This window comes from Aulonocara stuartgranti (assembly GCF_965226115.1).
Source record: "Aulonocara stuartgranti genome assembly, chromosome: 2".
NCBI lineage: Eukaryota > Metazoa > Chordata > Actinopteri > Cichliformes > Cichlidae > Aulonocara > Aulonocara stuartgranti.
In genome coordinates, this window is record NC_138940.1 from 36,091,778 (window position 1) to 36,106,240 (window position 14,463).

The window sequence follows — 14,463 nt, forward strand, 5'->3', positions numbered from 1 at the left end:
CCATTTCTTGCTGTGAAGAGGAAAAATGGGGCTTCATATCAGTTTGTTTTTATTCATGTTTTGCATTTAATGTCACTCATTAAGAATACATGAGCACTTTATATTTCAGTATGGGTTCATCTAAACAGTTTTCTCGTTTTCTATTTGTGCATTCAGAGATGTAACAGACTATTAATCAAAGCTGGTATGTATTAGCAGCAGGAAGCATATTAAAAGCATTTTCCCCCCCCAAAAGATTCCAGTAAGCCACTGAAAAGACTTTTGTCTCAATAGGCTCTACAAAATCCTGTATTAGATATATAGTGCACATCACAAACCCACAAAGAAAATACGTCATGTTAGTATCCAATCCCTGACTCTGAAACAAGCTGCAGTTATGTTTACATAGATAAATGCAAGTTAATTGACACAGCCTGTAGTTTGGCAACCTTGCAAATTTTTGTCAAAAAGTCAGTTTAGGTGTTAACTCCACATCATCAAATTCTCAGATGCACAACAGTTTGCACATTTTACAGCTTCTTAGCACAGTCGGGGCAATAAATGTGCTCTCCATTGATGACAAAGCGCTTGTTGGCCAAGGAGAGGGAGCACTTCTTGCAGTTGAAGCAGTACTCATGCCAGGACAATCCCTCATAGTTGACCACATTGGTGCCGTGGCCAAACCCTGCACAGAGACACACGAGGGTGTTTTTTAATACAAAAAAAAGGATGTTAACATAAAGCATAGGTGTCAAACTCTGGCCCGCGGGCCAAATTTGGCCCGCAGCCTAATTACATTTGGCCCGCGAAGCCATACCAAATTACTATCAGAGCTGGCCTACTGGTATTATACAGCTAATATATATATTGTTTAGTATTAAGCTTTGCTTGTTCCATATTCAGTTTTTTAGCAAAATGTGTTTGAGTCCATAAGAAAAGATTCATTCTTATATCTGGAGGAATAAATATATTTCAATAAATATTAACGTTAGCCCGCGACTTTGTTCCAGTTTTGAATTTTGGCCCACTGTGTATTTGAGTTTGACACCCCTGACATAAAGCATAAAGGCCAAAACATGTAATACATGATCTTACCGTTTGAGACCAAAACAACATGTAAGAGCTAAAGGATTAAATTTAAAAGGGGAAATTGCGTAAGGAGGGAAAAGCTCCCTATCATTGGCACTAATCTCCATTTAAATCCAAGTGCTTATTCATGCATTAGTCATTTATTATGCCTGCCATAAGACAAATTGTAATATTTTTGCTTGTTCAGCTGACCTGCTGTGTGCTGCCTGAACAAATTGAAGTTGTGCTGAAAGTTTATTGGAAGTAATTTAAATGGTTGTCTGCCAGAGATGAAAACAAAGTGTTGCCCTTTTCTTGCTCTCAGATACAATAAATGTCTAACTATATAACACAGTACTTCTAAACCTTACTCCAAACAACGTTGGTCTTAAATGAGTGAGAAACAACACGAAGAAAGTACGCAAAACATTTTAGATCATTTTTTTAAAATGAATCCCAGCGCACATTATGTAGACAACAAAACAAATGATGATGCTTCCCTGACCTGTTATTGGGTTCTTGCAGCCATGGCACTTCTTGGCCACATCAGTCTTGTAGCAGTCCACGCAGTAAATGTTGTCCTCATGAGAAGTGAAGCGAGTTCCTGCCAGAGATTTATGGCAGGTTTTGCACACGAAACACTCGGAGTGCCATGGCTGGTCCTGGTAGCTGATCCCTCCAGAGGTGATGGGCTTGGAAAGGCAGATATTTTGATTGTGATGTCAAACACAACGGGATGATAACTAAATGTAGAGAATGATAAAGTCTGTGCTTGTACCTGCTTGCAGTGGAAGCATTTCTTGGCAAACTTCTTTTCGTGGCAGGGAGAACAGTAGATGTCCTCACCCTTGGCCAGGAAACTCTGTGTGCGGATTGGCTGCTTGCACTCAATGCAGGTGAAGCATTCCTCATGCCACACCTTGTTCTTGTACTCCACGTTCTGAGATCCTGAATAACAAGATGATTGAAAACGAATTATCTGGGCTGAAAATTTGCTTAGTCTATAACGAGGAGGGACATTATGTATATATATATATCAGTGCCCTGTCTGATATTATCATATGTACTATCATTACTATCAAGGTTCATGCTACCTTGTTGTATCCGAGGGAATTTTTAAAATGAAAGAATTCATTACATCCTATAACTTTTGCCGTGTTTATTAAAGTGTTGTTGTATGCGCAAAATAATGTTCTATAGAAAAATTATTACCCACAGAAATAATGTCATGAAAACTTTTCAGAGAGAAAAGGTGTGTATATGGTGCAAACCCACCTGGCATGACCACCTTGTAGCAGCCCTGGCAGCGATTGCCATCCTCTCGGGAGCCACACTTGCCACACATTATCTTCCCATCATCCCGAGCGCTGAATGCCTCACTGGCCAGTGACTTGTAGCACTTGGCACAGCGGAAACAGTCCTCATGCCAGTAGCGGTTCTTGTGGTGCAGCTCCTGAGGGGGAAAAGCAGGGGTGGGGAGGTGAGCAGAGGTGCCCTCACTAAGTCCTGATGCAGACCTCATTAAAATGGAGTTTGTTTACTCATCATGTGGACTGAGGCTCAGGGGCCGAATAGAGAACAAACCTATGTGACTGGCATAAAAGTGGTAATGAAGTGAAGTAGGATGTGGTGAGCCATGAAGGAGTTAGAGGTCTGAGAGGGTGGAAATGCACAATGAGGTATATAAGCTCCATTATTAGGAATGACACATCTTTTCACACAGTTAACTGCCTGTGACCGAGTACTAAGAGCATTTTCAAGGCAGAAGTCGGTGCTTTATAATAGCCAGACCTCAAGTTACAGCCAGAGAGCACTCTGAACATATAGTACATACAGTTAGGTCCACAATTATTTGGACAAGCAGCAACGTCAAGCAAATATTGCCTTCAAAGGATTTTGAGGAAGTTATTAGGAACAATCCCGTATGTCAGGTTATTTTAGTTTGTCCAGTTACTTTAAGACCCTGTGAATAAAATTGGCTGTTACACCTAAACTGTTTATAATTTAGTTAAAAGCCTTGAATTAAAGCTGACAGTCTGCACTTCAGTCACGTTTATTCAAAAGCCTCAATGACGATTTACATCTACAAAAGGCATTTTAAAATTTAGATAGCTGCCACCCAGGGTCTACTCAGCATGGCTGATGTGAAAATGGCCTATACGCAGATCAGAAGTCTCCTTTCTCTACAAAATGACCTTTAAAATGTTTTTATTTTGTCCTTGGAATCTGCGAGGAATATCTAGAAAGCTTCCGAAACCCTAATCCATTTTAGGATCTTTGCACTTAACCAAATAAAAGTATTAAGTATAATAGCATTTAGGATATATTAATTTGTGTAAGAAATCTTTACATTACACTCAAAGCTTAAACAAAAAAAAAAAATCATTCTTTTCCATCCACACTATTTTCACCTTGGAGTCAGCACCAATGGGGCGTTTGCACTCTGCGCACGTATTGGCGCAGAGCTTATCAAAGCACTTGGTGCACACGTGCTTGTCATCCTTCTTCACATACTTCTTGCCATGCAGATTGTCACGGCAGTAGTAGCAGTCAAAGCGATCAGTCATGGTGGAGGTTAGATAACTCCTGGGACCTGTGAGGAGACGAGAGGAGGAGAGTGTCACTGAATGTGTACAGAGAATCTGCTCTCCACGTTTAGGTCTGCCTACATGGCTGGATGTTTCCTTGTAGCACCAGCAGGGGGCACTGTTGCATTTTCTACAGCATGGAATCAACATATGAAGCATTCTGAACCCCTTATAGTTGCAGCTCAGAAAGTTTGAAGTTGCTTATATTGACAGGTTGACTATAAGCAACAATAAATTCCACCCACATATATGCATATATACATCTGACCTCTTAACCTAAAAAAATAGATGCTGAATTTATATTTAGTCTTCAGTGGAAAGATGTATATGTTTTTTCTGCTTTCCCATTGAGACACTATGACATGTGGCTCTAACAGCAGCATACCAAACTGATGAGAGAAGTGTGAGTGAGGGAAAAAAGCAGCCCACAGATGTCTACTTGTTGATTGCAGGTTTCCTGGCCTGTAGACTTTTTTTTATCAAGCTCTCCCTGGAAAGCTTATTTTTAGACGCATTCCCTTCACCCCCTCCACCTCAAAGCTGTCTCCCCAGAGCCCCGGCCCACATTCGATCTTTTGTCTTGCGTTTTGGTCAGATCACTTTATTAGATGATATTGTAAACTTTGTGTCAGAGTGGCTTTGCTACTTTATCGGTCAACATTCCTGCATTCCTGTCACAGTTGACATCCAGCGTGAGTAATTTTCTGGAATAAATAGTTATGCATAGTGTGGACAAATAAGCACTATCTAGATCACTTTAAAAGCTTATCTGGAAGCCAGAAAGGGTAGCTGAACAGTCTGTGAACTTTAGAAAAATTGATTTATTTGGATACACAGATATCATTTTAATCCGATGCAACAGCAGCTATGGAGGAAACAATGCAGGGTATGACAATTGTCCCAGTAACCATAGGAGCAAAGAAAACATTTATGCAGGGAGCTATTTAAGTAAGATGTGGTTAAAAAAATAAAAATAAAAGCCACGTGAAAGCGATGCGAGGTATGTGGTGTGCTCTGTTCTGCAGCTGTGCTCAAGGGATAAAGACTGGACTGGGGACTGAGCAGTGACACGCCTTACTCCACCTAAACTCACCCCCTTGTAGCATTTCATGGCAAAACCCCCTTCAGTCCAACACAGTCAACCTTGTCAAATCACACACAGTACACATTACTAAGCCCAGCAAGCCCGGAGATCTATTTTAGACTTGGACACTCTATTTAAAGTCCATTGACCTTCCAAAGTGGACAAATGTAGATGGATGGAGACTGATGACTGCTGGGACTATGCAGCTATTGTGGCTCCAGCTGACACATTCCCAGTACTTTAATCTGCTGTTGCAAACAGCGTGACAGCTGCCCCCTGTCAAACAGCCGTGATGTACAATGATGCTCAGCTGTGGTGGGAGAGGTGTATACCACTGTGCTCCCTTCGGGGAGGAGTCTTCTTTAGTGGGAAAGGTCACAGTGAGATCACTTCAAGAAGTGAGTCAAACACTGGACAGACTGAATATCAGCCGAAATAATATCTGTTGAAGTGTTCTGTTCTTTAACATTCCTTAAAGAAAACTGAAAGTGTTCCCATCTTCATGTGAAAGTGTTATAGAGGTAAAGGTGCATGGCAATAACAATTTCCAAAATTTCAAAATAGGCCCCTGAACACTTTTAAACAGTCACTACATAATTGAACATCCACACATTGTAATATTAAACCACAAATCCATAGTACAACATGGCCTTTTCATGATGATACAATATAATGAGGAGTTATTGGGTCTATTAAGTTATTTTACTGCAGAAAAATACAAAATTATATACAGACAGACAGACAGACAGACAGACAGACAGACAGACAGACAGACAGACAGACAGACAGACAGACAGACAGATAGATAGATAGATAGATAGATAGATAGATAGATAGATAGATAGATAGATAGATAGATAGATAGATAGATAGATAGATAGATAGATAGATAGATAGATAGATAGATAAGCTATTTAACAATCACGAACCCGTCCTCTAAAATGAGCATTGTGAGTTGAATCATGGCCTTTTAAACACTGTTTCAATAAATACTGAATATTATATTCATGCAGAAGGTAAAATTCATTGCAGGCTGTTGTGTTCATCTGCATCAGCTTCAGGTAAAATAAACTGGCATACTTATCACATAGTACAATTGACTAACATTTATTAAATGCTTTTTCTGTGGATATATATATATATATATATATATATTTTAACATTTCATCTAAAGTAAATAAAGTACAGGGAATATTTGAGCTTTAATTGTGGTGTTAATTTACTCATCCACCTTCTGAAGTGAAAAAAAGTTCCTTGAATTCAAGTTGTTTTGTTTTTTTTATACATGCTTTCCCTGGTTTTGTTTTGATCCAAAGGGAAATGTTATATCTGTATCAGAACTTCAGTGAAGTTTTTCATTAAACCACCTGAAGATGTTAAAACTGATCATTTAAAAATAGCCCGTATTCATATTACAGGTGAGGTTGTTTCACACATCGAGAAAATCTCAGTGGACCTGCTCCGTTTTTCTGAAAACAATCAGAAGAAAACACACTGACTTCATTATCTGAAAACAGACCTGTTCTTCTTACCTGTTACAAAAACATTTTGCATCAGATTAGAAAAACCAAAAAAACAGGCAAAAAGTTTTTACCTGAGTGTCTGTATGTCATGTTTGCGTTCCAGAAAGGCCGAAAAGAAGAACAAGAAAAGAAAAGGAAGACAAAACAGGGTCAGTAGCATCCACAGAGGGTCGAACCTGGAGACCACACATCTTGTTAAGAAATGGGGGCTGTATATACCCCTTTGTGACCCGACCCCAAATCCAAATCCAACCTTCACCCCTCCTGTCCTTTTTAGGGAATGCATTAGAGAATAGATGGATGAGAGAGAGAGAGAGTATGATGCAGAGATTAGGTGATTCAGATTGGATTCCTCTGCTGTAACATCAGCAGGTGAAAAAAAAAGGAAAACACAGCCTGGGGGGTTTGAATGATGACCGTGAGGGATAACAGATACTCCCACTGCCCTGACTTTAAATGTTTTGTAAGACTCTTCAGAAGATGTACAGCTGATATGTGGGATAATTCAAAGGGATGACTCACAAGAGGAACAAGTTGATATTGATTGAGATGAGGAGGGCAGCTGTTTAGTGGAGAGTTATATAAAGATCTCCTCTTATATATTCATGAGTGGATACTATGGAAAAAACTAGTGGAGTTTGAAGAATAGAAAAAAATGAAGCCAAGGGTGCTGAATTCTTTCTCTGTTATCTCGTTGATTCAGATTTCAGGAAAGAATATTGTATTTAAATCCAGAGGAAACACCCACACATTCCTCACTAATACTCTTGCCAAAAACAAATTCTCCTCATGCAGTTACAATACTTAACCCAGACCAACAACTGAAACAGAAACATTTGTTATTATTAACAAAACATGAGGCCAAAATGATTAGATATTATTTTACAGGAACAACAGACAGGTTCCCAAGTCATGAGTAGAAAAAAAACCCCTTCTGGTTAGCAAACAGCAGATATGGAACAACATTATCATTTATTTGGAGCTATTTGACCACCGGATCAATCAGCATATCAAATATAACTAATATGTTCACATTACTTTAGCTCTGATATGGTCTATGAAAACTCCTTGAGGTAAATACCTGTATCAAAATGTTCCACTATGTTAGCCCGTTGTTTTGCAGGTCGTCTACAACATATTTTTATAACAATTTTAAAGAAACTACCTGTATGCTGTTTCCTAAAACAAAGATATAAAAGCATTATGAGTAAATTAAAACAGTAAAGTTGTGTTCTAGCGTTTGACCTAATGTTATGTAGGAAATAAGCTTCCTTACATTCAGTTAACTTCCACTGTTTCTACTAATACCAGAAACATTATGGTCACCATCATCTTGTTTTCTCATCATCTTGTCAGCTCAAATGCAGAACTACAGAGAGCACTTTCTTCTGATTCATTCAAGCTTTTAGACTCAGACAAGTTTAAAGCCAGAAATATGAGACCACGATGAAAATTAAAGGAAACTGAAAGCCCACAGACTAACAGAAAGTAAAATCTAATGAGTTGGGAACCATAAAACTCTCTATTTACTCCCTAACTAGTGTATAGAAAAGAAAATGTCCTATGTTGCTCACAAAACACATCTAAATATACACACAAACTAGTGAGTGTGTGTCTGTGTGCTTGTGCCACACTGTTTAAAGGGCATCTGGTTGTAATTACAGATTTGGTCCATTACCATAGAACACAATATTACATTTGTTCTCTTTTATAATCTGTCACGCAATTACTGCAAACCCACAAAGACTAATCAATATGTCGAGAGGCGCCATGACTCTCCAGCCTATAAAAATCTCCAGGAGATGGTCTGCTCAGGAAATCTGTTACTTCTCAGTTTGTTTGCATACTTAACTTTAAGTCTTGTTTCAGATTATTATGTCTGTAACCAGATAATTTTGCCCCACATCCTTTTTCTCCTTTAGTTTGTTTGGATCATCTATCTTGGTCTTTATCTCTTTGTCTGCACTGCGATGCATTCCTCTCATCGTTGCCTTGACTTCATGTGAATTTTGATCATAAGGGGTGGGGCAAACTGGAAAGGTCACAGTCTAACAGTTTGATAAACTGGATAACTGATAATGGAGTAATTATGATGGCGTGGTAAACGGTGGATTTTTCTTTTTTTGTCTTTCTCTTATTATTTTTTAACCAGTAGAGGTCCAATATTAAGGTACACACTCTGTCATTTAGAAGGTTTTATACATCAGGACATAATAGAAAAATTACCTCATCCAGATATTAAAATTTAAATTTCCTTACATAGGTAAAACCTCAAATGAAGAACAACACATGACACAGTGTACATCCACGTTTCATTAACTTGCAGAACTGCCTGCAATAAGTTAAAGTAATTGTTTTCTGCATGACTTTATCAATCTCTCACATCATTGTGGAGGAATTTTGTCCCACTTTTCTGTACAACGTTGCTTCAGTTCATTTGCAGGTCTTTTAAGGTCTCGCCGCAGCATTTCAGTCCGGTTGAGGTCTGGACTTTGACTAGGCTTTTGCAACACCATGATTCTTTTGTTTTTCAGTCATTCGGCTGCATATTTGTTCCTCTGCTTGGGATCGTTGGCCTGCTGCCTGCCCCCATTTAGGTCAAAAGTCAGCTGTCAGACAGATGGCTGACAACCTAAAACGTCACCCTCTGCCACCTTGCTCGACAGTTGGTATGAGGTATTTGTGCTGACATGCTTTTTGGTTTCCTCCAGACATGGTGTTCTGCATTATGGCCACACATCTCCAATTTAGTACCGCCTGTCCAAAGGGCATTGTTCTATAAGTCTTGTAGCCTGTTCAGATTCAGCTTTTCAAACCTAACATGCTAACAGCATCTGAGGCGTAGCACTTCGGTTTTTGGTGTTTTTTTGCAGTTTCTCTGAGCATCCCAAAGCCTGGCAGTATGGAAATGACCCCGTAACCCTTCCTAGACTGACAGGCAGTAACAATTGCTTCTTTGAGATCATTGCTGATGTCTTTCCTCCTAGGCATTCCATTAAGACACAACTGAACGCTCCAGAACAGCAAACTACCAAAATCTCTGCTGTTATAGATGTGCTCACATTTACTGACGATCAGTGATTCAAGTGCATTTGATTCAAGTACCTGGCTGCTACTTATCCTTTTTTGGGAAACCCAAACAACCCCTGGTCAGCTGACTCACTAAAATATGTTCCAAATAAGAAAATCCTGGTTGGTGATGTAATAAATTTGCCATTTTTATATTTAGAGAAAAAAGGAGGACAGAGGCTGTAAAGTCATTCACAATGCTAATGGAAACAGACAGTAATCCAGGCAGTAATATGCCCTCTCACACAGTGTGTGTACTTTTGAAACTGCTCCTGTTGTAAGACGCAATGAATTTGATGAATTTTTAGGTGGAGGTTTCAAGCTCATTATCTAACACCTCTCTAAGCTGGCAGCGCTGAGAAACAGGAAATCTGGCCTGTACTTCCTGAATAATAGCAAGTCATTTGGGGTGACTGACATAGGCAGCCACCCTCATTCTCATTGTTACCAACAGCAACAAAACCCTTGTCTATTTGTCTGAGAGCTCATTTCTCAACATGACCTCGTGTCCTGGACATCTCAGTGTCTCAGTCACCCTCCAAATCTGGTTAGTGGGCAGACAGCCTGAGCCACACTATCTTTGTCAGGGGAACAGTGAATCACCAAACACACACACACAGAAACACACACACAGCGACATAGCACACCAACCATTTGTTCATGTACGGAGCCGTGTTACAAGATGGACATAAGGTCAGGATGAGACTGCAAGACCCAAACACGCCGAGGTCAAATATATTCTAACGAAAAGGCCACAAGGGACGGTCGATCAACACAGTAACACCCGTTAAACTAATACATCTTAGATGTGAGTGTTGCTAACACGCACACAGTCACGCACTATAACTTTCAGACTAAAGCTAAAAGTTCGTTTCCCTGGTGCTCATTGCTCTCACATGGCTCAAGCCTCTAAACATAAAGAACTTATTTCTTTCTGCTGATGCAAGGAGCGATAGTTTACAGAGAAGAAGAAATCCAGTTGTGTACTTGACAATGGATTCAATATTTAATTAATGATAAAAAGTAAAGGTGAAATATCCCCTGTCAGTTTCTGTGGTTCGGTCAGCGTTCTGGTTGTCAGAGTAAAACAATGTTATACTTGTATGTACAAAATAATGTCAAAGAGTGAAAGGGTACCATTTATTTTTTAAATTTCATAGTCTTTAACCTACTTCTACAGGCCAAATCACACCATGATGTATGTCATCATAATTATTTGTTGAATGATAATGATTGCTGAATTAACATGAACTAAAGTCATACTTTCCAAAGTGCACGACTTTTCACTCAGCTGCATTTAACCGACGGCTATAGCAGTTGTATAAAAGCATATACAGAACATAAATATAGCTATTTGAATCTGCTGAACTCAGTCCCACATCATGCTTGTGTAATGACTGTAAACTGGCACATTTTGCACACTCGTGCACTTAATTGCACATAACTTTAATATCAAGCAGTGCAAATTTGCTCTTTTTGTGTTGATATTGAACTTGTATATAAAAGAATTCAAAAATGTTAAATTATTTATTTAAAGGCATGCAAATCATGCATACATTTCAATGTTTTTTTAAATCATGAACTGTTTTGTATGGATAATATTTAAAAAAAAAAACAAAAAAACAACAACAACAAAAAAAAGAACTTGTATATAAAAGACCGTATAACAACATGATCTGTCCTTTCTAAATGATAAAGAATCCCAATCATATTTTTCTCAGCGATTTTCTGTTTGTTTTTTGTGTGGCTAAAGAGGGAAAATAAAGGAGGACTAGTACAGCTACACAGAGCACAGAGAGGATATTACTTCCTCTCAGCGGGGTCGGCCCACACAGATAAACAAGCAGCATTGCCTATTTAGGTTCTGGGCTGGTGAGAGCGCCGTTTCATGCGTTTCAACAACTTAGTCATCGGCACTCAGGCACAACCTCTTTGTTTGTCTCTCTCTTCACTCTGTCTGAAAGAAATGATGGAACTTCCCTCTTAACTAAAGTATGTCTCTGTCAGGATAAACTGCTGGCTTAATGCCCCCACCCACCACCCCAGTTGTCTAAGTGTGGCAGATGTTGATGGAAAGGTACCCTCAGAGGCACTGAGACATAGCACTTTAAATGTATATCAATCATATATCACATATCAGGCTTTATAAATGAATAATCTGTCACTCTCTGCTTGGATGTGTACACTGCTTTTATGCTGATTTTACTAAAAGTTAAAAAAAGAAAAAAGACTTAGACAGGAGGAACATATAACCATGTGAAAAAGTCTTTTCAGTTTGAAACTGGGTTAATTTATGTCCCATCTAAGTACAACGTTTTTATGGATTTTGAAGGATGGTGAAGTCATACTGGAAACACAAAAAGGTCCAGTGTTCCAAAGAAAAAGCTGTAATCTCCAGGTCTCTTTAATGACATCATGCATTTGGTTTGGCAGCTGCCCAAACGGGAAGGGAGGAGATGGTAAGCTGGTTTATGTTGTAACAGTTTATGGCCACACATCATACCTTTGGGTTTTGCTCTTCATTATACAAACAAAAACTTATCTGTAGCACATATATGTCAGTACAAACTGCTACTAGATTTCCAATCCAAAGCAATATTCTTGCAACTATTCTTATTAGTGTAAATGAGTTATATCCAGATATTATATAGTATATAAGAGTTCCTCACAGATTACCTTAGAATTAGTTAATTTGCTAATAAAAGTAAGCATAAGCATATATCTATAAACATACGGCATACATAAAAGAACATTTTCTTCTTCATTTAAATATATGCGGACTGACGCCCCAAACAAAGCGCATCACCTGTTGCGTGTCATAGTGCGTGAAATTAAGGAGCTGATTTCAGAGTAATTCAAGCATGTTACCTATTTCCACACCGACCCTTTGCGTCATTAACTTAAATGTCTGAAATGTCCGTCCGATAAGGAAGAAAAGTAACAATTACGCATTTTAAGTAAGTAAGTTTTTGGCACAAACATCCTTGTGATAAATCGCTCCTTGTTTCACATAAACTAAAGCGAACTTTAGCAGCTACCTAATAATGTGCTGCGGTTTGGACTCACCTTTGCAACGCGTAAAGATGAGCGCCTTTCACTCTACGCCAGCAGTGCGTCCAGTGGGTTTCGCCGAGAGGTGAAATCTGCTGAGGCGACGAGGCTTTAAAGACAGGGGGAGCAAAGGAAGAAAAAAAGCTTGAGGACATCAGCCAAACCTCTGTAAGCGCTCATAAACAATGACCTCAGCCAGGAATTTACAAGCCCTCTTAGCGAAGTTCTCGTCGGTCCTGCAGTCAAGACAAACGAATCGTTTATCATTTATCTGCATCAACGAGCACTGACACTTTTACATTCATTAGTGAGTGTCACGGCAGGTCTGCGCTACAGGAAACCCGTGGTATGAAATTATTAACGCTCGCTACATTTATTTTCATTTTTTCATCCTACAAAAAAAATAAAAAAAATAGCCTGACTTGTTAACTTCACACACTTTTTGTCCCACTTCTGTGCTGGTCTCACTTGCCTCCTTCTTTGGTAACGAATAGACGAATAACATCAAGATGACTCATTCTAAAACTCAAAGTAAATACTTGCAGCTTGCAAGCTTAAGCCCCAAGGTTCTTCCAGCACAATTACAAAGTGATGATTAAATGCTGAAAAGGTGCTGCTCTTATGTAACACAGATGGCACCTTTTATAGCCGTAACCGCCAATCATCGCTTGAACTTCATCCATATCCATCCACTGAGAAACACCAGGCCTGTGAAAAAGATGACTGATGATCCATTTGTTTGTAAAGTCGGCGAAGATTTGGCGGAAGGACTTAATGGTCAGAAGGTCCTACTTGTCGTTTTAATGGCTGTCATGGTTAGTCAAACACCTGGCATAAATACAGATTCATTCATTCAGCTCATTGCCGACGCCAAAAAACCCATTATATCTATTTATTTCCAGCCATATGCATCTGCATGCGTGCCTACTTAATAATAAGCCGCTAACTGCAAACACGTCACATTACTGTAAGCACACAGCAACTGTTGTGACACAAGAGCTACAACATTGATCAGAGCCATGTGTTCAGGTTGTGCAGGTCCTTGCAAACCTTGTCATAAATGTATGAATTCAATGGTGCACAGGGAGAAAAAATGTCTTCTGCAGAGCATCAAACTTTCTCTGATATTGTCATATAATTTACTATGATTTTTTTAATAAAATAAAAGAATAGTAATTTGCAGTTATTTGTCTTCAAAAATCAAATACGCCGACTCATGTGAGGAATGTGTGAAATGTAAACAGCACTCAAGTCAAGCCTGAACCAAAGTGGTCCTGTAAATTTCCTCTGTGGAGTGTAAATCCAGGGTACAGACATTCTTGAGCACACTGGAGGGAGTTGTTCCCATATTAGGAGCACGTTACCTGATATCTGGCACAAATCATGCCCCAGGAGAGTTAAACGCCATCATTCCTGGCAGGTTAAGATCCAGACTTTACACTCACACCACTTTTCTTTAAAAAATTGTTAGTATTTTGTTTTGTTTTTTGCCTTTAGCTCTATCCTACCTAAGACTAATGAATCAATACAGGTCATCAGTTACATGTAATGAATATCAAAATATGATCAAACTGGAAAAAAAATGGAGATCATTGAACAAGAACATGAAGGTGACCTGGATTTTAAAGCCCATCTCAGAAACTTAATATCACACTGGCAGCGGTGGCATGATGGTTAGCTCTGTCGCCTCACTGTTGCCTGGGTATGAATCTACCATCTTCCAGGTTGGGCCTTGGTAGGCTCCAGCACCCCCACAACCCTGAATGGGATAAGCAAAAGAGAATTTGATGGATAGTATCACACTGGATTAAAGGTTAAGGAGGCTTTTAACTAAGGCTCAGTATAAAATCCAACCCTTTAATCTACCCCAGATTTGGGTTTAAGGAAATAATTCATGTGCTCTTCAAACTTTTAAATTATAATTGCTTAAAATAGAGTTGTCTCCTTGTAAGAGGCTGTGTATGTCTACAAGCTGTAAGCAGTAGATTCCTGTACTCTTAAGTTATTTTTTAATAACGTCCAGAGGCAAGAAAACTAAAACAATGCATATTTTTCTACCATCTTGCAACCCTGACTCTAGAGTTGGGAATGCAAACTACAT

General features: G+C 39.0%; 1 protein-coding gene across 2 annotated transcripts; it reads right to left on the reverse strand.

Annotated features, from left to right (window-relative positions):
• Positions 1–42: 42 nt before the first annotated feature.
• fhl1a (four and a half LIM domains 1a) lies at positions 43–12,594 on the reverse strand. 2 transcript variants are annotated; one of them, XM_082556920.1, is made up of 6 exons: positions 12,378–12,594; positions 3,459–3,640; positions 2,323–2,500; positions 1,826–1,995; positions 1,553–1,739; positions 43–664 (listed from the first exon to the last, which is right to left on the reverse strand). In XM_082556920.1, the coding sequence occupies exons 2-6, from the start codon at positions 3,612–3,614 to the stop codon at positions 510–512; spliced, it is 846 nt and encodes a 281-aa protein (XP_082413046.1). In that variant the 5' UTR covers positions 3,615–3,640; positions 12,378–12,594; the 3' UTR covers positions 43–509. The 2 variants fall into 2 exon arrangements, with proteins under 2 accessions (XP_082413046.1, XP_082413045.1); XM_082556919.1 differs by lacking the exon at positions 12,378–12,594 and adding an exon at positions 6,314–6,444.
• Between the last annotated feature and the right edge of the window lie 1,869 nt (positions 12,595–14,463).